This window comes from Alexandromys fortis, unplaced genomic scaffold (genome assembly GCF_014885135.2).
Source record: "Alexandromys fortis isolate MF-2015 unplaced genomic scaffold, M_Fortis_MF-2015_v1.1 scaffold_45, whole genome shotgun sequence".
In the NCBI taxonomy this organism is placed as follows: Eukaryota; Metazoa; Chordata; class Mammalia; order Rodentia; family Cricetidae; genus Alexandromys; species Alexandromys fortis.
In genome coordinates, this window is record NW_026067926.1 from 3506181 (window position 1) to 3530804 (window position 24624).

The 24624-nt window shown below is 46.9% G+C and overlaps 1 protein-coding gene across 1 annotated transcript in view; it reads left to right on the plus strand.

Moving 5' to 3' along the window:
- Nucleotides 1-1716: 1716 nt before the first annotated feature.
- Nucleotides 1717-24624, plus strand: part of Gga2 (golgi associated, gamma adaptin ear containing, ARF binding protein 2) — a 37168-nt gene continuing 14260 nt past the window's right edge. Inside the window, exons 1-6 of the mRNA XM_050143343.1 lie at nt 1717-1932; nt 11631-11715; nt 13088-13163; nt 15526-15624; nt 17110-17233; nt 21000-21103. Of these exons, the coding sequence (XP_049999300.1) occupies nt 1833-1932; nt 11631-11715; nt 13088-13163; nt 15526-15624; nt 17110-17233; nt 21000-21103 (588 nt within the window). The 5' untranslated portion in view covers nt 1717-1832. The remainder of the gene's footprint in view (nt 1933-11630; nt 11716-13087; nt 13164-15525; nt 15625-17109; nt 17234-20999; nt 21104-24624) is intronic.

The window sequence follows — 24624 nt, forward strand, 5'->3', positions numbered from 1 at the left end:
ATGCCAAGTACTTTTTCATGTGCTGGAGACACAGCTCTGTACAAATTAAAATCTTTCCTTATGCGTGTGTGTTGTGGGGGTGGCATCGAGTGTGGGAAATGACAGGTGAGGGATAATAGGAAGGAACTGGTGCTTCAGGGGAACCTTGCGCAGTCTCCTTGCCTTCCAGTCTTAACAGTGCTGTCGGCAGTAGATCACTGACAGCAATGCAAAATTATTCTGGCATCTAGACATGCACATTAATCCTGTCGACTGGACAGACAGCTTTCTCCACTGACTGGAGCCAGTATTGTACCTATTTGCATGTTTGTTTCAATAGTCCATTTTCTTTTTTTTTTAAATATTTGTTTATTTATTATGTATACAATATTCTGTCTGTGTGTATGTCTGTAAGCCAGAAGAGGGCGCCAGACTTCAGTGTGGTTGCAGGGAATTGAACTCAAGACCTTTGGAAGAACAGGCAATGTTCTTAACCACTGAGCCATTTCTCCAGCCCCCAATAGTCCATTTTCTATACAGATTTGCCCTTTGGCTTTTCTTGTGGACATATTAATACAACATCTTCTTGATTTCTTTAATTCAAGAGTTAAATAAAATAATTCATGTGTAAGTTGGCATGGCAGTTCATACCTGCCGTTCCAGCTCTTGGGAGGCTGAGGCAGAATTACTGCAGGGTTTTTAGGATATCTTGGCCTACATAGTTCAAGAGCATCTCAGACTACTGAGTGTAAGAGACCCTTTCTCAAAAACAAAAACAAGGGCTGGAGAGATGGCTCAAAGGTTAAGAGCACTGGCTGTTCTTCCAGAGGTCCTGAGTTCAATTCCCAGCAACCACATGGTGGCTCACAACCATCTGAAATGAGATCTGGTGCCCTCTCCTGACTGTAGGCATACAAGCAGAGAGAATACTGTATACATAATAAAAACAAACAAAGAAACAAAACCTAAACCACAACAAAGCTTTGGTGGCTGCACTTGCTTTACTCATGCTTGGAATATGGTGGCAAGAATCAAGAGTTCTAGGTCCTAGTGTAGTGGTCAAAGCCAACTGGTAACAGGAACCCTTAACCTAAAACAATCAGGAAAAAGGTATGTTTATATGTATTTAACATGCTCTTCTTAGGGTATAATAATCACGACCTGCTTTTGAGAACAGTATTCTCTCTTAAATATGAGTTTTATAAGGTTTTTTTTTTTTTGGTTTTTCGAGACAGGGTTTCTCTGTAGCTTTGGAGCCTGTCCTGGCACTAGCTCTTGTAGACCAGGCTGGCCTCGAACTCACAGAGATCCACCTGCCTCTGCCTCCCGAGTGCTGGGATTAAAGGCGTGCGCCACCACCGCCCGGCATGAGTTTTATAAGTTATGGTATAATGTGTCATGTAGAAAATAAAAATGTGGAAGCCAGAATGGAAGGTGCTCTGGGAAGACCCTGATGTAATGTATAAAATGCTGAAATAAAACAAATGTGAAAAAAATAAAAATGCTGAAAGGCTCATTCTTTATCTGAAATTCAGATTAGCCAGGAGTATCTTATCTGGGAACCTACGTCTGAATGAAGAGGGGAACAGTACCTTGCTACCTTGGTTTTTGACCTTTCAAGTGGTCTTGCACAAAAAGACCTCGTGAGTTGGAGGCAGCTAGGAGGAGCGGTATGGGGGCGGGGCTGGGGCTAGAAACGGGCGTGTCCAGTAGGGTCCCGCCCCCGTCACGTGCCTCTCTGAGCCTGCCGCGTCGGCAGCAGGAGAGAAGGCTAGGCGGCGGCGGCGGCGGCGGCGGCTACAGCTGCAGGTTTTGGGCAGCCGTGTCTGTGGCTGCAGCACTGAACTGGGCAGATGGCAGCGACGGCAGTGGCGGCGGGGACTGGAGCCCCGGCGGGGACCGAGTCGGCGGAGGGTGCCCCGGGGGCGGCGGCGGCGCTGGAGCTGTGGCTCAGTGAGTAGCATCGCGCCGCACGTGATCCCGCTTCCCGCCGCCCTGGTTGTCCTCCTCGGTGTGGAAGGGGCCTCTAGGAGCGTCCAGGGAATTCTGGGGACCGCAGACTACCCCACGGCTCAGAGGCCCAGCGGCTCCACCTAACAGCTGGAGCACGAATGCCTAGTGGTCTCTTGTGCCAAGCACTGTGCAGAAGGCGTTTCAGCCATTGTTAGTCTGGTCGCAGACCCCGGAGGAATCTGCATTTACTAACCCCAGACTCGAGTGTGCAGACTACGCAGCTTCTTTGCATATCCTTGAGTCTAAGAGCTCTTGTGGCTGCTGCCTTTAAGAGCAAAACCAGCCTTTATGCCTCGGTACGTGTTTACTCTGGCCAGACTTAATTGTTCCTTGTCCTAGCTTCATGGTGGTCCCTAGAGATGGGGTTCTTAAGGTTCTCGCTTAATATGAGGAATTGAGGTTCAGAAAGGATAAAGAATCCACCCCTTGTGTGGGCTCCGCTGCGTTCTGGGTGCATTGCGATGGTAACACTGGGGCATTGCTCACAAAGACATTTTCATTGGGTACCAGAACCGTACCTCGTTACCAGAAGCTGGAGGAGGGGAGCTAGTAGGGGATGTTTTGTTTACCTGGGTCATAGCTTGTATACAGTGTTTGTGTGGACAATGGAGGAGGCCATATTCCAGACAGGAAACTGCAAAAAAACTCAGGAGGAGAATGTAGAACATTCTGGGAGCGAGCAGGCCTGTTGGCTAGGAGTGCAGAGCTTAAAGAGCAAGGAATACAGAAAAGATACCCCAGGCTAATTTGCTAATGGGAGTAAGAAGAGCATGGATGGCTTTGTATGCTGTAGAAGGAACGGTATTATTTAAAAAATATATTTTTATTACATTTTGTGTATTTGGGGTGGGGCTTGCTGTTTCCGGATTATGGAGGTCAGAGAATTGAGGAGGGGGAGCAGTTTATTGCCTTAGACTCTTTTGTGGGTCCTAGGACTTGAACTCAGGTCAGAAGACTTGGTTGCAGGAATTTTTATCTTCAGAGTTGTTGCAGGCCCAGAATTTTATATTTTAACGGATGGGGGAAGCTGTTGGAGATAATCTGATCCAGTTGGCCCAAGAAAGGCCCCACATGCGGTCCTACAGGATGAATTGGTTGAGGGTGGTGGTGCTGCAATAGGGCTGATTGACAGTGGGGATCAAGAGGATAGGGATCAGCTGAGCCTACCAGAAGGGTTTAATGTAAACACAGATGCATGTGCATTGCTTTAATTAAAAAAAAAAACTTGGAGCCGGGTGGTGGTGGTGCACGCCTTTAATCCCAGCACTGGGAGGCAGAGGCAGGTGGATCTCTGTAAGTTCGAGGCTAGCCTGGTCTATAAAGTGAGTTCCAGGACAGCCAGCAGTACGTAGTGAGGCCCTCTCTAGGAAGAAATAAACAAAAGACTCAAAAAAAAAAAAAAACCCACCAATAAACAAAACCCAGAATGGATTAGCCAACAGCATAGACAGCCTTCCTGTAGGGTACACAGATGGACTCAGGAGGTGAAGAATGGGAAGGATCCCTGGTTTCAGGAGTCAGAAGTAATTACGGATGCCCTACCGTGAGGAGGAGGGATTATGTATTGTGAAGTTTGCAGGGTAGTCAGGAAGAGGCTCTGTGAGCCTTCAGTGGGCTCCGGGGAGGGTAAGAGCGGAGATGTGGTTTGGAGTCAGGCTGCTGGTGTGTGTGTGTGTGTGTGTGTGTGTGTGTGTGTGTGTGTTGTGAAGAACAGAGCTGGAGCTTGGGCTGCCTCCATATTTCCCAAGCAGACAAGACCAGTAGCCTGAAGGCACAGAAGCAAACCTGGAAAGCTGGGCTGGAGAGAGCCTCAGAATGAGGGGTGTGGCCCATAGCTGCTTCAAAATGGAGACTGGAGGGAGGGGAACTTTGAGTCTGGTAAAAGGTTATTGAAAGTGCATTGAGTAACATGGTGGGAACAGGTTTGTGAAGTGGTGGCAACAGCAGGCTTAGATTCGAGTTGGAGGAAAACATGTACGCCGGGTAGGGTAAGAGCCAGCTGCTAGTGGATATTTCAGGAAGCCTTCTGAGGACTCGGCTCTCCAGCGCTAGCCAGGTAGCAGCCAATCACAATGTTCCTAGATCCTCTGCTTTTTCTGAGGGGGCTAGAATCAACCTTTTTATAAGGAATTCCTTGAGTTTCTTCAAAAGTTGGCAACTACTTTAAAAGAAACGTGTTGAAGGGCAGTGGGGTAATCTGTAGGGTGGGTGTGCAAATGTTTTCTTTTTATGGTGCTTCTTTTTAAGGAAGGGGAGGAGACATCCAGTGGGAATTTGAGAATAATGGAGAGGGCCCGTGAGCCCCTCTTTCTGTGGTGTTCCTTTTGGTATCTCCCCTTAGCTTCTAGGACCATGTTCGGTCACTGTGGAGGGGCTTTAAGGTGTTGGAGCCTTGGGAACCTGAATGGGAAGTGTGGGGCCAGGGTGTGGCTGTAGAGAGGAAGAACAGCTTGTCTTGGGGAGGTCTGGGGAAGGAGATAAAGGTGGTTGCACATGCAAACTAGTCACTCGTGCGCCAGTCCTTGTCACAGCCGTGGACTTGAGGAAAGTGCGGAAGTTCAGAAGTCCGAGGAGAAAACCACAACGTGAAGGTGCACAGCTGGTCTGCACGGTGTTGGGGACGTGCTATTAACTTCTGTGATTGTGATCTTGTGCCTAAATTCCGAGCGTGGTAGACCATCCTGTGCAGTACTGAACATTTAAGTTCATCTTGACCTCCACTAGATGCCAATTACACACCTGACCTTGCCAGTCCGGACACCCCAAGGTGTCTCCAGACATGTTCAATTTTTCAGCGTGGGGAGGGTTGGATCAGGGGCCGCCTGTCTGCCCACCTCCATTTCCCCTCTCAGTTGGGATGTTGAGTGCTCGTCAGAAACGTGGACAGCAGGGGCTGGGGACGGGGCTAGTGCTTAGTACACAAGTGTCACTACCTGAGCTGAGATCCCCCGGGAACCACATAAAAAAGTCAGGCGTGATGACACACGTCTCAGCACGTAGCCTTAGAGGGCAGAGACAGGCAGATCTCAGGGCCTTGCTGCCCAGCCAGGCTAGGCAAACCAGAGAGCTCCAGTTTCAAAGAGAGACCTTATCTCAGAAAATAAAGAGTAAACGTAAAAGGTGATGGAGAAGATACCGCAGCATTAACCTCTGCCTTCCACAAGTATTTACAGAGGAGAGAGAGCATGTACGCGTGGAGACAGTGCTGCGGTCTAACGCAGGAGTGCCGAGGATGGAGGACCGGTGGAACGATGTAGAGACAAGAGCTGGAGGAGGGCGAGGTACCGTCAGGAGAGGTGTTGCGGAGGATGCCCCACCTGTCTTGACAGGAGGGGAAAGAAAACCATTGGTGGATCTTCCCTTTGTCTTCTCCTTAGGGTAGCTGGAGTATCAAAAACGTTAGTAAATTTTCATCAAGTTTGTTTTCTTTTCTTTCTGAGACAGGTTCTCACTGTGTAGTCCTGGCTGTCCAGGAACTGGATCTGTAGCCCAGAGATCTGTTTGCCTCTGCCTCCCGAGTTGGGGATTAAAGACCACTACCTGGCTTCACATTTTTATAAAGTTCTTAAATGATGCCTTAATATAGTGTATAAAGTGAAAGACCCCCGGTGTGGGGAGACTCTCACTCAAGTCTCGGGATAACACGACACCCCCAGTAACTCATGAGAGACCATCCTTGCTGCAATCACCCGAGGTTTATTGACAGGTACCAGTGCACTGGGGCGGAGACTCATAACCCACGCAGGGGAGGAGTTCGACTCCAAGTAACTGGGAGAAGGGGTTTTAAGGGAAGAAACCACAGCCCAGAAATCCAAAGGGGTAGGGAGGGCACCATAAAAAATTCCAAAAATACCAATGATAATCACAAGGGGGCAACTCCCTGTTTCTCAAGATTATTCTCAAGATTACAATCTAACTTTATCTTCAGCTAGTTCTTGAAACTGAACCGGCTAATCCTAGATTTCTGAGTCTTCCCTCCCTGCTTAGAATTTTGGCTCTCTTTTTTCCTGCTGGGGGGGGGGTCTGGATTTATCCAGGTCTTTCAAAAGTACCCAATAAACTGGGTTATGGAATGAAAGAAAGGCTTCGAATAGGTGTGGCCCCAACCCCAAAGCTCCACGCTGTCCCTGAGATTTTGTTTCTTTTCTTGGATTTGTTCATTTCTCTGCTCCCTGCTATACTCGGGACAGGAATGAGTCAGGAGTCATTTCACCATGATTTTCAAAAGTTACGGTTCTGTTTGTGGGCCTTTTGGCTTGGCTTGTGTCTATCTTGGAATCTGGGTGACCAAGAAGATGAAGTAGGAAGAGTACCAGATCAGTAGAACGCGAGAGGATGGAGAGGAGACCCTGCTGAACTTCAGACTGGAGAAGGTATCCCTTCTCCAAAGGAACATGAAGCAGCTGCTTCTGAAACTATGCTCTAAAAAAATACAAAAAGCTGGTGGTGGTGGCGCACGTCTTTAATCCCAGCACTCAAGAGGCAGAGGCAGGTGGATGGATCTCTGTGAGTTTGAGGCCAGCCTGGTCTACAGAGTGAGTTCCAGGACAGCCAGGACTGTAACACAGAGAAACCTTGTCTTGAAAATAAAAACAAAACAAAAAATTAATTTTTTTTAATATTTATTATATATATATATATATATATATACATATACACACAGGTCCACTTTAGTTTCCTCTCTCCACCATGTAGGACCTGGGGACAGAACTCAGGTGACCAGAGTTGGTGTCAAGGGCCTTTATACATTGAACCATCTCTCCTGCCCAGGGATTTTCTTTTGTTTGTTTGTTTTTTATTTTTTTTCTTTTTTCAACAGGGTCTTGCTGATATTTAACTCAAGGTGGTCTTGAACTTATGGCAGTCCTCCTGTCTCAGCCTCCTGAGAGCTGGAGTTGCCGATTACCACACCATGCTAGCTAGTTCATTTATCATTATTCCATATGACTGCATATATGTAGCATTGCCCCTAATAGAAAGCTTTGAGCGCCTCTGTGAGCACAGTGTAATCCAGTTAGCGGGTTCCTAGTGTTGCAAGTCCTATGCTGTTTTTCAGGACACGTGGTCATCTCGGTCTCCGACTGTGGATTTTAACTCTAGTCTCGTAAAAATGAAGTGCAAAGTGGACCCCTTGTTCTTTCTTCGGCCTGGACTTGCTCCCAAACGAGGGCCTGTCTTCCTTCCTGCTCTACTTTAATTCCACCCCTGGGGCTCTGGATTGCAGTCGACTTCTGTTTCAGAATCCAGAGCCCAGCAGCTCTCCTAGCCTGCAGTCCAGATTGCAGCATTCCTACCGGTCCTGGCAGGTTTCCCTGTAAGGCTGAATTGAATGATTGATTGATGGGCTGTAGGGCCCAGGTTTGTTGCCCTGGGGAAGAACTCCTTAGGCGCAGTGGGCACTGCTGGGAGGTTTAGTTGGGTTCCTTGAGGTGGCAGCTTCTAGCCTCCAGGCTCCTCTTTCAGGCACACTCTGCGCCTAAGCGACGGAGTCATGACCCTGGAGTCATGACCCTGGTGATGGGTTGGCAGCTGGCTGAGATCATTTGGCTCCTCAGATGGTCACTCTAGGAGCCATTTCACTCACAGCTAGGATCTCTACGGCTAATACCTTTGACCCAGAGCTGAGCAGGAGCAGGCTTGTAGCCAATCTTAGGAACACTTCTTATTAATATCTGACAACAGTGTTATTGCTTGGCCTTTCCTTTCCAAGGACAGCCTCAGTAAGGAGCCTGGAGGTTCCTTCTCAGGGCCCCGAGGACTGTGACAGTCACACAACAAAGAAGGGGTCCTGTCATGGTTTTGCTGACTGTTCCCTTCTGTCCCCCTTCTGTCTTTGGTTTAGGTTTGTGTCAGACAGATCTCAGCAGCTGTGTTGCCTGTTAGAGCCAGTTGCTGGGTCCTCTGGGGGGGCATTTTCTCTGTGGCTGCCTGAGCCCTTCGAAATAGCTTGGGCAGTTCAGGGATTAGGTGTTCAGAGGCATTTCAGAACTGAAATAGCCACTCTGTGGCGGCAGCTATGGCCCAGCCAGCTATCCTAGCCCTGCACAGCAGACACGTTCATTCCTTCTTTAAGTGATTATCTGTGGCAGCCATGTTCTGGTGCTGGAGCAGGTAATGGTGAGAAAACCGTTTCTGCCCGGCCCTGCCTTTGTCAGGGATCCAAGCGACCCGGGACCTAACTTTTGTTTGTGTGGTTTTCTCGCTCTGTGCCTGGAACTGAGTCTCCTCAGCAGTAAAGGGTGAGGTGATAACATCAGTGCCAGCCCTTCTGAGTACTTTGTCGTGGTGTCCTGCTTACCAGGCAGCTAGAGAAAAAATGAAGGTGACAGCCATGACTTTGGGGCCTTAGTAACCCTTGAGTGGATACTCGCCCCAAATCTAGCAGATAAAAGAAGAAACATCTTAGGCCAGTGGCGCCTTTGGGAGCTCTCTAACTTCCTTTACCGCAGCGGGCCCTGTCTGTGCTGTGTCCTTCCTCTAGGAATCCTGCAGAAGGGAATGAACAGGGCTGGATTCTGCATGCTGGGCTCTGCTGCACCTTTTCTTTGTCTCCAGGTCTAAACTCCTTTGAGGTGTCAACCCTGACCTTGTGTTTTGAAGCTGAAGCTTACTTGGTGAATCACTTTCAGGTGATTCAGGCACTAAGCCTGAGAATCACTGCTAAAAAATTTACATAAAGATCTCCAGATGGTCCTTAGAATAACTAGGCAACTTCTTTTTTTTTTTTTTAGATTTATTTTCTTTTTAATTTTGTGTATATGTGTTTGTACACATTTAGTTCAGGTGTTCGAGGAAGTCAAAAGAGGGTGCCTGACCCCTGGAGCTGGACTTGCAGGCAGTTCTGAGTGGGCCCAGCGTGGGTATCAGGAACTGAATCAGGATCCTTGAGTTCACTTATGTGCTCTTAACCACTGAGCAGAGCCATCATTCCAGCCCCAAGGTTTACAATTAAAATTATTTTGTTTATTTTTAAATTATGTGTCTATGTGCCACTGTGTAGGTACCCCAGGAAGCTAGAAGATGGCATTGGATCCCTATGAAACTGGAATTTTAGTTATGAGCCACCCAGTATGGATGCTGGGAACGGAACTCAGGTCCTCGGCAAGAGCAGTACACACCCCTAAACCCCGACCCATCTCTCCAACCACATGTTACTTGTTATGTTCAGGTGTGTGCTGAAATCAATTATCTTTTCATTGTGTGGGCCCCAGGGCTCAAACTGAGGTTGTCAGGCTTGGCAATGGTTGCCTGGCCACCTGAGTCATCTCACCAACTATCAACAGATTTGGAGGGTAAGGTTTATTGGGGTAATCTTTTGTTTTGTTTTGTTTTTTGAGATAGGGTTTCTCTGTGCAACACTGGTTGTCCTGGAACTTGCTCTGAGGACCAGGCTGGCCTCGAATTTATAGAGATCCGCCTGCCTCTGCCTCCTAGGTGCTGGGGTTAAAGGTGTGAGCCACTACCGCCTGACTTATTGGGATAATCTTTATGGGAAGTTACTTCATGCTTAGTCAGGGAACATCTGTATTTTGTACGTCTTTGGAAAGCCTTGTGCTAAGCACTATAGGAGAAATGTGGCATCTAGCTTCAAGGGTTTTAATCCCTGTGGGTACAATAAGGCATATGTATGATTTTTATAAGAAAAGGCAGAGACTACTTAGAATTTTTTTTATATTTATTTATTATGTATATATACAATATTCTGTATGTCTGCAGGCCAGAAGAGGGCACCAGACCTCATTATAGATGGTTGTGAGCCACCATGTGGTTGCCGGGAATTGAACTCAGGACCTTTGGAAGAGCAGGCAATGCTCTTAACCACTGAGCCATCTCTCCAGCCCAGAGACTACTTAGAATTAAATAATTATTGATTATTTCCTCTGTGCTGGCACTTTAGACACACTTTCCCTAAATCACATGACAGTTGAAAATACTATATGGTCATGGTAAAGCACATCTTTAATCCCAGCACTTGGAAGGCAGAGGCAGGCTGATCTCAGCGTTCAAGGCCAACCTGGTCTACAGAGCTAGTTCCTGGGCAGCTGGGTCTACGCAGAGAAACCCTGTCTTGAAAACAAAAACAAAGTTATATTCCTTATTTTATGATTGAAACAGAGTAAGAGAGTTTGAGGACATTAATTGATGCTTGTGATTATTTAGGGTAGAGCATCAAGTGGTGGTTGGAGAGAAATGGGTTAAAATACCAGTCTGCGCCTGCTATTGGGAAGTTGAGACCCTGGAGTTGGGGACCAGCCTGGGCAAAATAGCGAAACCCTGTGGAAAAAAAAAAAGTTTTGGGGAGAGAGGCATCATCATCTCTTTTGTATGGTGGGAGTTAGAGATTAAGGAATTTTAAATTTTTCTTATTTATCTTTTTACTTTTGTGATCCTGGAGCTTCACATATCCTTGGCACGGGCTGTGCACCTGAGTTCCACTCCAGCTCCCAAGGCAGCCATTTGGAAAGGGTGGTGTTTGGATTGTGATCTGATTGGCAGATAGGGGTCTCTAAGATAAGGCCCTGTGTGTGTGTGTGTGCATGTTGGGGTGGGGGAGCTTTGTGTTTAGGATACAGTCCTTTGATTCTCACATGATCTCCGCGGGACAGGGACATGATGTAGTGAGAAGCAGTTTAGGCTGACTTAGGTTGAGGATGGAGTTCTCGGTGATCAGGACGGAGGAGATGTGGTCCTGGAGCGGCATGGGGAGGGGAGTTTTTTCTGGCAGAAGGAATTCTGGTAAGTCTTTAAAATTTTTCTAAATTGGGGTTGGAGAGATGGCTCAGAGGTTGGGAGTGTTGCCCGCTCTTCCAAAGGTCCTGAGTTCAATTCCCAGCAACCACATAGTGGCTCACAACCATCTGTAATGAGGTCTGGTGCCCTCTTCTGGCCTGCAGGCATACACACAGACAGAATACTGTATACATAATAAATGAATATTTAAAAAAAAATTTTTTCTAAATTAAATTATGTGCGTGTGTGCGCGTGCTCACCTGTGACTTTTTGGAGTCAGTTTTTTCCTTCCACCATGTGGTATCAACTCAAGTCACTGAGCTTGGTGACAAGCGCCTTTATCCATAGACCCATCTCATTAGTCTCCCGGGGAGTCTTTTTTTTTTTTTAATGCTCTTAACCGCTGAGCCAGCTCTCCAGCCCCCTCCCGGGGAGTCTTAAAGAGAGGGTAGGTGTCTGAGAGGATGAAAAGACCGCTGGGGAAGAGATATCATAACATCAAACTTCACCCCTCGAGAATGGTGTAGGAAAAGCTACTTCCTTGTGGCAGGCTACGGCCTCTCTGTTATGGGCTAAGAAGCTGACAGCTCCCAGGCACCACCTCAGCCAGGATGGCGGCCGCTGACATTGGCGCGAAGGAGACACACACAGACCAACTTTGGCCCTAGAAACAGCCGCTCGTTTACTAATTACTTTTCTCAGTCATGCATCCAGCATAGCTTCAGAAAGGGCACGGCATTTTTGGCAGGCACTGCCTGTGGTGGACAACACAGACATCCATCCGGCCCTGCCCCTCTCAGCTACCTGCCCACTGGTCTGACTGTAGAGCTGTGACATCACAGCCTCGGCAGAAGGTACAGATTTCTATTGTTATGCTTTCTTTAACTTGATTGTTGATTTCTTAACAGACAAAGCCACAGACCCAAGTGCGGTGGAGCAGGATTGGTCAGCTATCCAGAATTTCTGTGAGCAGGTGAACACCGACCCCAATGGGTAAGTTCCTGCAGAGATGCTCTCGACTTTGGGAGCCTGAGGCAGAGCTTAGACCCTTGGCTTCGGGGCCTGCAGCTGGGGATGCTTTCATTCTTTTTTTCTTCCACAATTTAATAATTGGTATTTTTTTTAAATCAATTTGTTTTGTGGCTGTTGTTTTTTTGTTTGTTTGTTTGTTTTTTTGAGTCAGGGTCTCTCTATGAATCCCTGGCTGCCCTAGAGTTAGTTCTATGTGTAAACCATGCTGGCCTTGAACTCACAGAGCTCTGCCTGTCTCTGTCTCCTGAATACTGGAATTAAAGGTTCACCATACCATGACTGGCTACTTTTTTAACTAAGAATTTTTTAAATTGTGTTATGTTATAAAATACACTTTGGATTAGGTTTCCCAATGATGGGAAACATACTGATGAATTAATTAGTTATGATTAAAAAATTTAAGAACGCTGAGTAGTGGTGGCGCATACCTTTATTTAGTCCCAGCACTCAAGAGGCAGAGACAGGCAAATCTCTGTGAGTTCAAGGACAGCCTGGTCTACAAAGAGAGTTCCAGGACAGCTAGCATTGTTACACAGAAAAACCCCATCTCAAAACAAAACAAAACAAAACAAACAAAAAAATTAAGGAAGATTTATTTAAATGTATGTGCGTTTTGCCTGAATGTATGTAAATGCAGCGCATGCATACTTGGGGCCCAGAGACGAAGAGATCAGATTCCCTGGACTGGAGTTCTAGAAATGGTGTGGGCTGCCATGTGGGTGCTGGGAACTGAACCCAGGCCCTCTGCATGCACCCCAAGTGCTTCTAACTGCTGAGCCATCTCCTGGCATCTTTCTATTATGATTTGAAAACCAAAAACCTTCTTTAATGTAGGAGAAGGAATGGCAAAGCTTTACTTTTTATTTGCAGTGATGAGCATTGGACTCGCGGCTTTCTGCATGCTAAGCAGACACTCTACCACTGAATCACAGTCTTCCTTCGAGATTCTTTGAAGTTATTCCCCTGCAGAGGACTGGGAAGGAGTAGTTTACGCAGATGTTAACCTGCGTAGGGCCACATAGTCAGCTGACTGGAGTAGCGCAGGGCTTGTCCTTCTCCTGCTCTAGTGTTGACTGAGTAGCTGTCACTGGATGGATGGGGTCTTCGTTGCTCTGACCTCTGGCTGGCTGTTCTGGGATGGCCAAGCACACGCTGACTCCAGTATTACACTCGTAGCTAGGGTAGGGGAGCCATTGTCTCACAAGTTTGTGCCTAAGCCCTGCCAGGGGGACCCCGTTCTGAAAGGGGGGCCGCTTGAAGTGAGTGGGTACTGCTAGGTTGCTCAGGTGGTCTACCCCACCCAGAGTCCAGGTCTGTTTTGATTTTTCTTCAGGCCGACACATGCGCCCTGGCTGCTGGCCCACAAGATCCAATCTCCACAAGAGAAGGAAGCCCTTTACGCCCTGACGGTGAGTTGGCTGGCCACTCAGCCCACACATTCCTGTCACAACTCTAGAAAAAGCACTGAGGTCACCAGACTGGTTCTCCTTTCCAGGAGTTGACAACAGGCTAGGGGAATTCCCAGATGCTTACTAAGACAACACTGAGCCCACTTTGGGAAAAGGAAAGGAGGGGTTCACTTTCATTTGCCTCCCCAGCTTGGCTCAGGGCTGGCAACCAACAGAGTGAACATACATGAAAGATGGAGTTGGTGTGTGCTGTCCTGTGTACGGGGCAGCTGCTGTGCAGGCCTCGCTCATGGTTGCTGTGCCCAAATTTGGGCAGTGTTATTGGAATTTTCATGTTCCCAAAAGAAACCTCAAGTCCAGATTTTAATATGAATTCTCTGAATATGTAGATATTGATGGAAACACTTAAAAGAGAGGGTTTACCTTTATGTGTAGGAGTGTTTTGCCTACATATAAGCATATGCACTATATCTATGCCTGGCTGCCCATGGAGGCACAGATCATACATGTTCCCCTGGACCTGAAGTTCTAAACCCTCGTGTGGGTGCTGGGAATTGAACCTGGCTCCTCAGCAAGAGGTCTTAACCACTGAGCCATCTCTCCAGCCCCTTTAAATGAAGTATTTCTTATTTCTAGAATTGAAAATACATAGTTGCTATCTGTAAAAGAAAGTCAGAGACTGGGCTGTGTAATTCCAGCACTCGGGAGGTTAGGGCCGGAGAATCCCAGCTAGAGAGCAGCCTGGGGGAAAATTGTGGTGGTACAGACCTGTAATTCCAGCCTTCTGGAGACAGGGAAAAAGACTAGTCTGGGCTAGATAGAGAGTTCTAGGTAGCCCAGGGCTGTGACTTGAGGCTTTTTCTCTGATGCAAACAGAGACTCATTTGTTATTAAATCATTGTGGGTGGGGCATGGTGGTTTATGCCTTTAATCCCAGCCTTTGGGAGACAGAGGTAGGTAGATCTTTGAGTTTAAGGCTAACCTGGTCTACATATCAAGTTTCAGAACAGTTAGGGATACGTAATAGAGACCTGTCTCAAAAAAGAAATGAAAGAAAAAGCAAAAACTAGTCTGGGCCTAGGAATACAGTCCTAGCTTGCCTTTGGTTGCCAAGGGTAAGTGGAGCAAGCATTTCTTAGACACTGTGAGCCGGGTTTCTACCTGAGCAGGAGAGACCCTAGGCCAGTTTCACTTGCCCACAGAATCATCTTAACACCCTGCTGAGCTTCTTCTGCACACCTACATGGCTCCTCTAGGCGGAGGACATTGTTTTAAGACAGAATCTCATGTGTAGCCCCTCCTGGCTAGAGATTCAGCTGCTTCTGCTGGGGTTAAAGGTGTGTGTCACAAGTGACCACTGTTTGGTTTTGGCTTTTTAAAATACTTATTTTATGTGTATTGGTATTTTGTCTGCATCATGCATGTTTGTACATCACATGTGTCACACGTGTGCCTGGTGCCTGGGGAGGCCAGAAGAGGGTATCAGATCTCCTAGAACTGAAGTTACAGACAGTATTCAGCACCATAGGTACTGGGAATTGAGCTTGGAATTGAACTCAGGTCCTTTGGTAGGGCAGTTAGTGTTCGTCTTTCTTTCTTTCTTTCTTTCTTTCTTTCTTTCTTTCTTTCTTTCTTTTTCTTTTAAAGATTTATTTGTTTTATTTTATGCAAATGTATATTTTGCCTGCATGCACAGATATGTGCACCACGTGCATTCCTGGGGCCATGGGTCCCCTGGAACTGGAATTACAGGCAGTTGTGAGCTGCTATGTGGGTGCTGGGAATTGAATCTGGGTTCTCCAGAGGAGCAGCCAATGCTCTTAACCGCTGAGCCATCTCTCCACCCTGCAACTACTGTTCTTAACTGCTGCGCCTTCTCTCCAGCCCCATCTTTACCCCCTCCTCCCATAGGGTTTCTCTGTGTAGCTCTGGCTGTCCTGGGACTTGCTTTGTAGACCAGGCTGTTTGTTGTTTTTTGGTACAGGAACTCATGTAGCCCAAACTGACTTTGAAGTCAGCAATGTAGCTAAGGATAAATTTCAAAAATGTACCCTCCGCCTATTTTCCTAGCTCTGGGATTACAGGTGTGCACACCCAGCTGTGCTGCTGCCGCTGGGACTGAGAGCTTCAGGGGTGTTATCAAAGGCTGCCAGCTGAACCACAGCCTCAGCCCAGCGTAGTTTGCTTGATCAGAAGATGCTTGCCTTCTCCTAAAGGCCATGGGTTTTGAGAAAGACTTGAGGGAAAGTTAGCTCTGGTTCTACCCATCAGCAGCTGAGGTTTGTTAGCCTTGGGTTGAGCCCGTAATGCTTTGAGATAAACCTCCAGTGCTAACTTTCCCTTCCGGGGACCCTGTCTGCAGGTTCTGGAGATGTGCATGAACCACTGCGGGGAGAAGTTCCACAACGAGGTGGCCAAGTTCCGCTTCCTGAATGAGTTGATCAAAGTATTGTCCCCAAAGGTAAGTGCCTGGGATTGGCATGCTCACTATGTTGCCCCTGTACCCCATCTTCAGTCTTTGTCACCCTGCAGATGAGAGGCAGGCTGGTTCTTCCATAGAACCTGCCTGTGTGTTGGGAGCAGAGGCTGTTCGTGCTACAGCTGTCTCTTAGCCAACATCTGGAAGGGCAGTCAGGCCCATAGCTGACCTCTGTCCCTCCAGAGTTAGCATTTCTGTTTTTCCTTGAAAATAGCATCACCTAGCCAGGCAGTGGTGGTGCATGCCTTTAATTCCAGCACTCAGGAGACAGGCAGGTGGATCTCTGTGAGTTCGAGGCTAGCCTGGTATACGTCGTGAGTTCCAGGACAGTCAGGGCTACACAGAGAAACCCTGTCTTGAAAAAAACCAAAAACCAACCAAACTAACCAAACAAACAAAAACACAAACAAACAGACAAAACCCCCAAAATGGCGTCACCCATTTGTGAGCTGTGTGGCCAACAGGAGGTGAGAGACTAGCATGAGGCCCTGGTCTCCTGGTAGAGATGACGGAGTGATAGCGGGTGTGACTGTTTCACTTGCTCTTGCCTTGTCCCCTGCTCCTCTATTCCTAGCCCTTGTATTAAGCTATGTCACTCATATGTTGTTGGTCCGGCTGTTCTTGACCAGGCTGGCCTCAAACTCAAAGTGCTGGGATTAAAGGCATAAGCCTCTACTCCTGGCCTCTGTCTGGTTTTAAACACTCCCCACATCCTTCATATAGAGGGCTGAGTCCTACCTACACCACCTGTCTCAAGAGTCAATCACAAGCTTCGGGTGTCTTCGGGGTACTAAACATTGCACTATGCCAGTTGGGAGTTTTCAGGACTCCTTCCTTCCAGGTTCCAAAATTCATTAGAACCCCCACAGAACACAGGAAAGCACTGTATAATATAAATGAGAATAACCCATGGGGGAGAACTTGGTATGGGGGGAAAGGCCTGTATACCCTCCTAGCACTTTGGTTCTGAGGTTTTTATTGTTGTGGGTTGCTGTTGTTATTTTTATTATTGTTGTTTGATTTTTTGAGACAGGGTCTCTCTGTAGCTTTGGAGCTCATCCTGGAACTAACTCTTGTAGACCAGGCTGTCCTCGAACTCACTGAGATTTCGCCTGCCTCTGCCTTTCAAGTGCTGGGATTAAAGGCATGCACCACCACCAGCCGGGCCTATTTTTTTAAGACAGGATTTTACCATATATTTCAGGCTGGCTTCAAGCTTATGACAATTCTCCCAGCTGTTGGAGAGCAATGTGCTCAGATCCATGATGAGCTTTGGTGTTAATGGTGGGGACTGGATTGTCTTGAATCCAGAAGAGGCCTTGGGGTCTGGTGCCAGGGAGCTTGTCCTCTGAGTGTATCTCCTTTCCAGTCCAGCTCACATCTGTACTTGCAAGCATCTCTTTGGGGGAAATGCTGGCCAGTTAACCCGAGTCCCTTCCAGCTCTCTAACTCTCCTGTTTACTTCAGTACCTGGGAGCCTGGGCCACAGAGAAGGTTAAAGGAAGAGTTATTGAAATCCTCTTCAGCTGGACGGTCTGGTTTCCAGAAGACATCAAGATCCGAGATGCCTATCAGATGCTGAAGAAGCAAGGTTTGACCTCAGCGTTCATGTCACCTGTCTTCACCGTAGTGCTTTGTTTCTGGGTGCAGGGTTTCCATAGCTTCGGTTGGTCTGAAGCTCACTGTGTATGAGGGAGACCTTACTCCTCCTCCTCCTCCTCCTCCTCCTCCTCCTCCTGCCTTCTCCTGTCATGTGCCACCACTGTGCCTGTTTTGTTTGTTTTTCAAGACAGGATTTCTCTCTTTAATGGCCCTAGCTGTTGTAGAACTAGTTCTGTAGACCAGGCTGGCCTCGAACACACAAAGATCTGCCTGCCTCTGCCTCCTGAGTGCTGGGATTAAAGGCATCCATCCCCACTGCCCGACTTCTTTTGCTTTTTTTAATACAGTACTGGGGATTAAATTCAGGGTTTCATGCATAGGAGGCCAGGACTGTGCTATCTAAGATTCCCTTTATTGCTCAGGTTGGAGCTGGCAGCGTGGCTCAGTACCTAAAGGTACTTGCGATCTCTGGAGCACACATGGCCCAGGAGAGAATCGATTTTTCCCAAGTTGTTTTCTGACTTTCACTTTTGCACTCTCCTCCCAATAAATAAATTAAAAAATAAATGTAAAAGGATCGTGCATACATAGCTCAGGCTGGCCTTTAACTCCTGATTCTCCTGCCTCAGCTTCCCAGGACTGGGATGATGCACAGTAGCCGAGCTGTGTTTACTGGTCTGCCTCCCATTGCTCCTCCTCAGCACCGTCTTTCCTTAGATTTTGGGTTAAGTGGTTGTTGGCTGTTGTTGGCCCATGATCCCAACTTGTAGCTTTAAGAACAGTTATTAAATTGCAAGTTATCGAGTATCTTGGGATTGCTGTTGTTATGGGAATTATATCTTTGCATGCTCTGTCTGGTTCTCAGATTCCTTTCATGTCAGGCTCTCTGGAAGAAGGCTGAGCTCATCACTTACTGTTTTCCCCTGCTGCACGCACTCAGCCTTTTGGGAGCTGTGTCAGAGGTCTTGCAGTCATCTCTGAGCCCTGGGGAGTAATGGAACTGCATATTACCAAAGAGTCCATGCCTTAGGACCAGGGTCTGGCCTGATTTTGTGCAGTTCTTGAATTCCTGAGGTGATATAAAGCCTTAATCAGACCCTGTGTATATGCTGTGTGTTGTGGTTTTGTTTCTATCTGAAGAAGTGTTTTATTTTAGCTGGGTGTTTTTACTTAGGTGGTACTTGCATAAGCTAGGCAAGCTCCCTACCAGTAAGCTATGTCTGGGAGTTTGTTGAGGGCTGGTAATGTTTAGTGATATTGTTACTGGGGAAGCAGGGTCCCTTTTATGAGTTCTTAGTCTTGTAGATAAAATAGACTCAAAAGGATACTGAAGACGTTTTAATGGAATTTGAGAGAAAAAGACAAACGGGTTGTGAGCAAGCTATGAATCTCGGCATCTGCAGTGGGGAGGAGGGACATGAAGGAAGGAAGACAGAAAGCTGCATATTCTGAGTTATAAACTGAGGAAGCAGCAGGCAGGCCCTGCAGCCGTGGAGAAGGGGTGAGGGCCTTAGGATGCTGTCTGAAAGGTGGCCTACTGGGTAATTGCTTGTGTACAAGCATGAGGACGTGAGTTTGAATCCCCGGTGCCCAGGGACAAAATGGGTATGACATGTGCATGCATAGTCCTGTGGAGGGGAGAGATAGGAGAATTGCTGGCTGCCAGAGTACTCTAATTTTGTACAGACCCTATCTGAAGAGAACAAGGGCCAATTGTGATGGCACACTCTAATAGGACTTGCTGAAGGAGGTAGAGACAGGAGAATCAGAAGGTCAAGGCCACAATATGCTACACATTTTCAAAAGGGCTGGAGAGATGGCTCAGTGGTTAAGAGCACTGGCTGCTCTTTGGAGGACCCTGGTTCAATTTCCAGCACCTACACGGCAGCTCATAACTGTAACTCCAGTTCCAGAGGATCCAATGCCCTCACAAAGACATACATGCGTGCAGAACACTGGTGCACGTAAAGTAAAAATAGATCTTTAAAAAATTTCAAAAACAAGAGAATATGCTGAAACACAATTGATCACAATACATAATATCTCTTTGATTTTTGAGAGTGTACACAAAGGCTTTTAAAGTTAAAACTCAGGCAGGGCAGTGGCCGTGCATGCCTTTAATTCTAGCACTCAAGAGGCAGAGGTTGGCAGATCTCTTGAGACTTCAAGGTCAGCCTGGTCTACAGAGTGAGTTCCAGGCCAGCCAGGGCTACACAGAGAAACCTTGTTTTGAAAAACAAAGCAAAACAAAAAGAATTCAGGGCTATGAAGATAGCTTAATGGATAAAGAACTTGCTGTGCAAGTCTAAGGACCAGAGTTCAAATCTCCAAAACTCACATAGAAGTCGGATAGGCATGGTGACTACCTGTAAACCCAGCACTCAGACAAAGTGACAGAAATTCCTAGGCAAGCAGTCTAGTTAGACTGCTTGAGTGAGCTGACATCAGCTTCATACTTCTGCACAATGCATACAAATGTGCCCACACACACGTGAACATTCACATACACTACACAAACACAAAATAAATAAAAACCAAACAAGTTAGAACTTAGGAGAAAGTATGCAAGCTTAGCAATGAGGATCCGCATGGAGGATGATTCTCTGGGGTATGTCAGGACAAAGCTCGTGAAGAGAATTGCGTTCTTCCCATTGTTTTAATAGGCCATCAGGTGTATCATGTTTCTTGAAATTATAACTTTTTTGAGAGGTAGTTTCCTATCCAGATGATGACAGTTACCCATTTGGATTAATTTTTTTAATTTATTTTTATTTTATGTACATTGGTGTTTTGCCATGGGTGTCAGGTTTCCTGGAACTGGGGTTATAGACAGTTGTGAGCTGCCATGTGGGTACTAGGAACTGAACCCGGGTCCTCTGGGAGAGCAGCCATTGCTCTTAACCAGTGAGCCATCCTAGTCCAGGATTAACGCTTAAAGGAGGGAACAATAGAATATCTTTGTAACCTAACAATGATTTGGACAGTTTCAAATGTCAAAACTCCACCAGGGCCATTAGTGCGACTCAGATTCTATTCTTTTGACCAAAATTTATGTGGTTAAAAGAATTAAAGGAAAGCAGACATATAAAATAACCTTGTTTACCCGGAGGAGATAGCTTCCTTTTTAACAAACTCCAGCAAAGCCTTGCTATCTCTACCTCCCTCGCTTTCACACGGCATTTCACATTCTAAGGAGGGCCACAGTGGCGGTTTGGTTTGGTTGTTTTTCCTCCAGATTAAGGTGTTGGACTGGTGAGATGGGTAAGTGCACTGGTTGCCAAGGTTGATGGCCTGAGTTCAACTCCTGGAACCCATATGGTGGAAAGAGAGAACTGACTCCCACAAATTGTCTTCTGGTCTCCACATGTGTGCTGTGGATTGCATGTATCCCTGCCATAATAAAGGTTATTTAGGAGAAAAAAAAAAAGCCTGGGTAGTGGTGGCGCACGCCTTTCATCCCAACACTGGGGAGGCAGAGGCAGGTGGATCTCTGCATGTGTGGGCTGCCTGGTCTACAGATGAGTTCCAGGACAGCCAGAGAAACCATGTCTCAGAAACAAAACAAATCACAACAGTGTCACTAGGAAAATGGGGGATGGACCAAAGCTGTTGATGGGCAGGGCCTATCTTCAGGGAGCTGCAGTGTTGCTCATGCCTAATCTGCTTCTTAGTAGGATGTGGAGTTGTTAGGAATCAGGGACTTGTAGTTCTGTACCCCAATGTCAGCATCTTAACTCATGAATTTCACATTTTAGGAATAATAAAGCAAGATCCTAAACTACCGATGGATAAAATCTTACCCCCACCTTCTCCCTGGCCAAAGAGCTCCATCTTTGATGCCGATGAGGAAAAGTCAAAGGTAAAATTCCCTCCCTGACCGTCCTCTGAGAGTGTGTCGGGCAGAATAATGGCTTCCGTGCTTCCAGACTTGAGGTAGCAGAAAGTCTGGATAGTCCTGTGGGCGGGCCACATAATAAATGTCACGCCATGCGCCATCCTTCATCTGTATAAGGATTCCTGTTGGGGTGGGAGAGTCTGGGGCTGATGGCTCTGGTTCAGTAACGTGTGGAATTGGGGGTGGGGAGGAGTAGCAGATAGGAAAGGGGTACAAGTTGGCATGGATCCTTTTTGGTTCCCATAAGCCTGGTCCAACCCGTCGTCCATTCCCTGGAAACTTCTAGGTTTGGTAGTCCTCATACATCAAATGGAAGGCAGGTAGTTAATGCTATGATGGTTTAAAAGAAAAATGGCCCCACAGAGAGTGGCACTATTAGGAAGTGTGGCCTTGTTGGAGGAAGTGTGTCACTGTGGGAGGGCTCTGAGGTCTCATATATGCCCATTGAGACGGACTGTTCCTATGTCTGTGAGATGTAGAGCTCTCAGCTGCCTCTCCAGCACTGTCTGCTTGAGTGCCGCCATGTCCCACTGTGATGACAATGAACCAAACCCCTGAAGATGTAAGCCAGCCCCAATTAAGTGTTTTCCTGATAAGAGTTGCCGTGGTTACAGTGTGTCTTCACAGCAGTAGAAACCCAAACTAAGACAGATGTTAAGCCAAGAACTAGAGAGGCTTTTGCATGAGCATAGCACTCGTCTTAGTTAAGTTTTCTTTAAATGTTATTATTTTATGTGCATGAATGTGTTGCCTGCATGTGTGTCTGTGCACCATGTATATTCTTGGTGCCCACAAGGCACACAGAAGACTGGGACTGGAATTACAGGTGGTTTCTAGCTACCATGTGGCTGCTCAGAATCCAAGCTGAATCCTCTGCAAGGATTCAGTGCTCTTAACTGCTGAGACAACTCTCCAGCTCGACATTGGTCAGTCCCTGCCTTTTGGTTAGCAGGGTTTGGAGGCTCCATGTGTTCCCTCTCAGCTATACCTTTCATAGTGTTTTGGGACAGGGTCTCACTCTGTAGCTTTGGCTGTTTTGGAATTCACTCTGTAGACCAGAATGGCCTTGAACTCACAGAGATCTGCCTGTCTCTCTTCCCTGCTGCTGGGATTAAAGACTTGTGCCACTAAGCCTGGGTGTTATTTTTTTTTAAGATTTTTATTTTGTGTGTAAATGCTTTAACCACTGAGCCATCTCTACAGCTCCCTTATCCACTCTTTTTTTTTTTTTATTATTGGAAATAGGATCTCTGTAGTCTAAACTGTCTTTGAATTCTTGATCTCCACTAGTCCCAGCTTTTTTTTTTTTTTTTTTTTTTTCTTGAGACAAGATCTCATATAGCTGGGGCTGACCTTGGGATTCTGATCCTGTGCTGTGCCTTGTATTCTGAGTTGCTGGTTACAAGTGTGCTGCTCTGCCCAGCTTCCTTCCTTCGACTCCTGAGTGCTGTTCTGGTCGGTGTTGGCTGAGTGGGCAGGGTGGACTGCATTCATCTGTGGTTCCTCCCCTGCTGGTGACTTGTGTTGCAGAGTGTGGGAGGAGCTAGGGAGAGAGCAGTACAGCTACTGAGAGAGATGGAACCTTCTTCCTGTAGGCGGACATGTTAGTTACGCTTCTCTTTGCTGTGACTAAGTACCCAGCAGAAACACCTTAAGGAAGAGGGTGGCTTTTGGCTCATGGTTTGGAGGTGCAGTCCGTTCCAGAGGGGATGGCATAGCAGCAGGCGTGTGAGGCGTCTGGTCACGTTGTGTGTGCACTCAGGAAACGGAGAGAGAGAAATGCTGGTTCCTATATGGAATTCTCCTTTTTCCCTTTGTATTCTGCCTGGGACTCTAGCCCGTGGCCTGGTACTAGCTACACTCAGGTAGGTCTCCTCCCCTCCTCTGTTAAACGAGTCTCAAAGACTCGTCCGAGGCATGTTTCCTAGGTGGCTTCCAATACAGTAAGCTGGCAGAGATTAGTCATCTGTGGGATAGTTTTATGTCAACTTTATACACGCTAAAGTCATCTGAGGTGGAGGAAGAAAATGCCTCCGTAAGATTGGGCTGTATGTGAACTTAGAGAGCATTTTCTTTTTTTTTTTTTAATATTTTATTTATTTACTTATTGTGTATACAATATTCTGTCTGTGTATATGTCTGCAGGCCAGAAGAGGGCACCAGACCCCATTACAGATGGTTGTGAGCCACCATGTGGTTGCTGGGAATTGAACTCAGGACCTTTGGAAGAGCAGGCAATGCTCTTAACCTCTGAGCCATCTCTCCAGCCCCTTTCTTTCTTTTTTTTTTATTTACTTATTGTGTATACAATATTCTGTCTGTGTGTATGTCTGCAGGCCAGAAGAGGGCACCAGACCCCATTACAGATGGTTGTGAGCCACCATGTGGTTGCTGGGAATTGAACTCTGGACCTTTGGAAGAGCAGGCAATGCTCTTACCCTCTGAGCCATCTCTTCAGCCCCCATAGAGCATTTTCTTAATTGGTGATTGATGGGAGAGGGTCCAGCCCACTATGGGTGGTGCCATCCCTGGACTGGTGGTCCTGGGTCCTATAAAAAAAGCATTGAACAAGCCAGTAAGCTGCATCCTCCATGGCCTCTGCATCAGCTCCTGCCTCCAGGTCCCTACCCTGTTTAAGCTCCTGTCCTGACTGCCTTTGATGATGAATTGTGATGTTGAAGCATAAGCTGAGTAAACCCTTTCCTCCCCATGTTTCTTCGGCCATGGTGTCTCATCACAGCAATAGGAACCCTAACTAGGACACCATCACCCTGTCCAGCTTATACTGAGGGACTCTGGGTGCCAGTTGTCTTGCTCAGCGTGGAATTAAGTGGGAAACAAGACTTTGGTGGAAGTCTATCCCAGCTTCAGGCATGTGACCCGGGTCACCCTCAGTACTCCGAACATTTATTTGTTTATATTTTTTCTTATGCCTCTGGGCTATGGAAACCAGGACTGTGTGTATGCTAGACAAGTGCTGTATAGCTAAGGTGCACTCCTAGCCCAACTCTGGTCTTTTGAGTTGATAATTCTCTGTTCTGAAGCCTTCTTGTACTCCAAAGGATCCCTCAACGTCCCTGGCTTCTATCCACTATGTGCAAGTAATACTGTCTTCTATTGTGGCATTTGAAAATGTCTCCCTTCTCTTCCTTCCCTTCCCCCATTCCCACAAGCCAGGGCATTACTATTTGCCTTTTGTTCTATAAGTAGAACGATACTGTCGACTCCCTTAGTTTGGTTTTAACTTTAGTTTTAGCATACAAAGTGATGGGTAGGACTGGAGAGATGGCTCAGAGGTTAAGAGCACTGATTGTTCTTCCAGAGGTCCTGAGTTCAATTCCCAGCAACCACATGGTGGCTCACAACCATCTGTAATGAGATCTGGTGCCCTCTTCTGGCCTGCAGGCACACATGCAGACAGAACACTGTAAACAAAATAAATAAATAAATCTTTAAAAAAACAACAACAACAACAACAAAGTGAT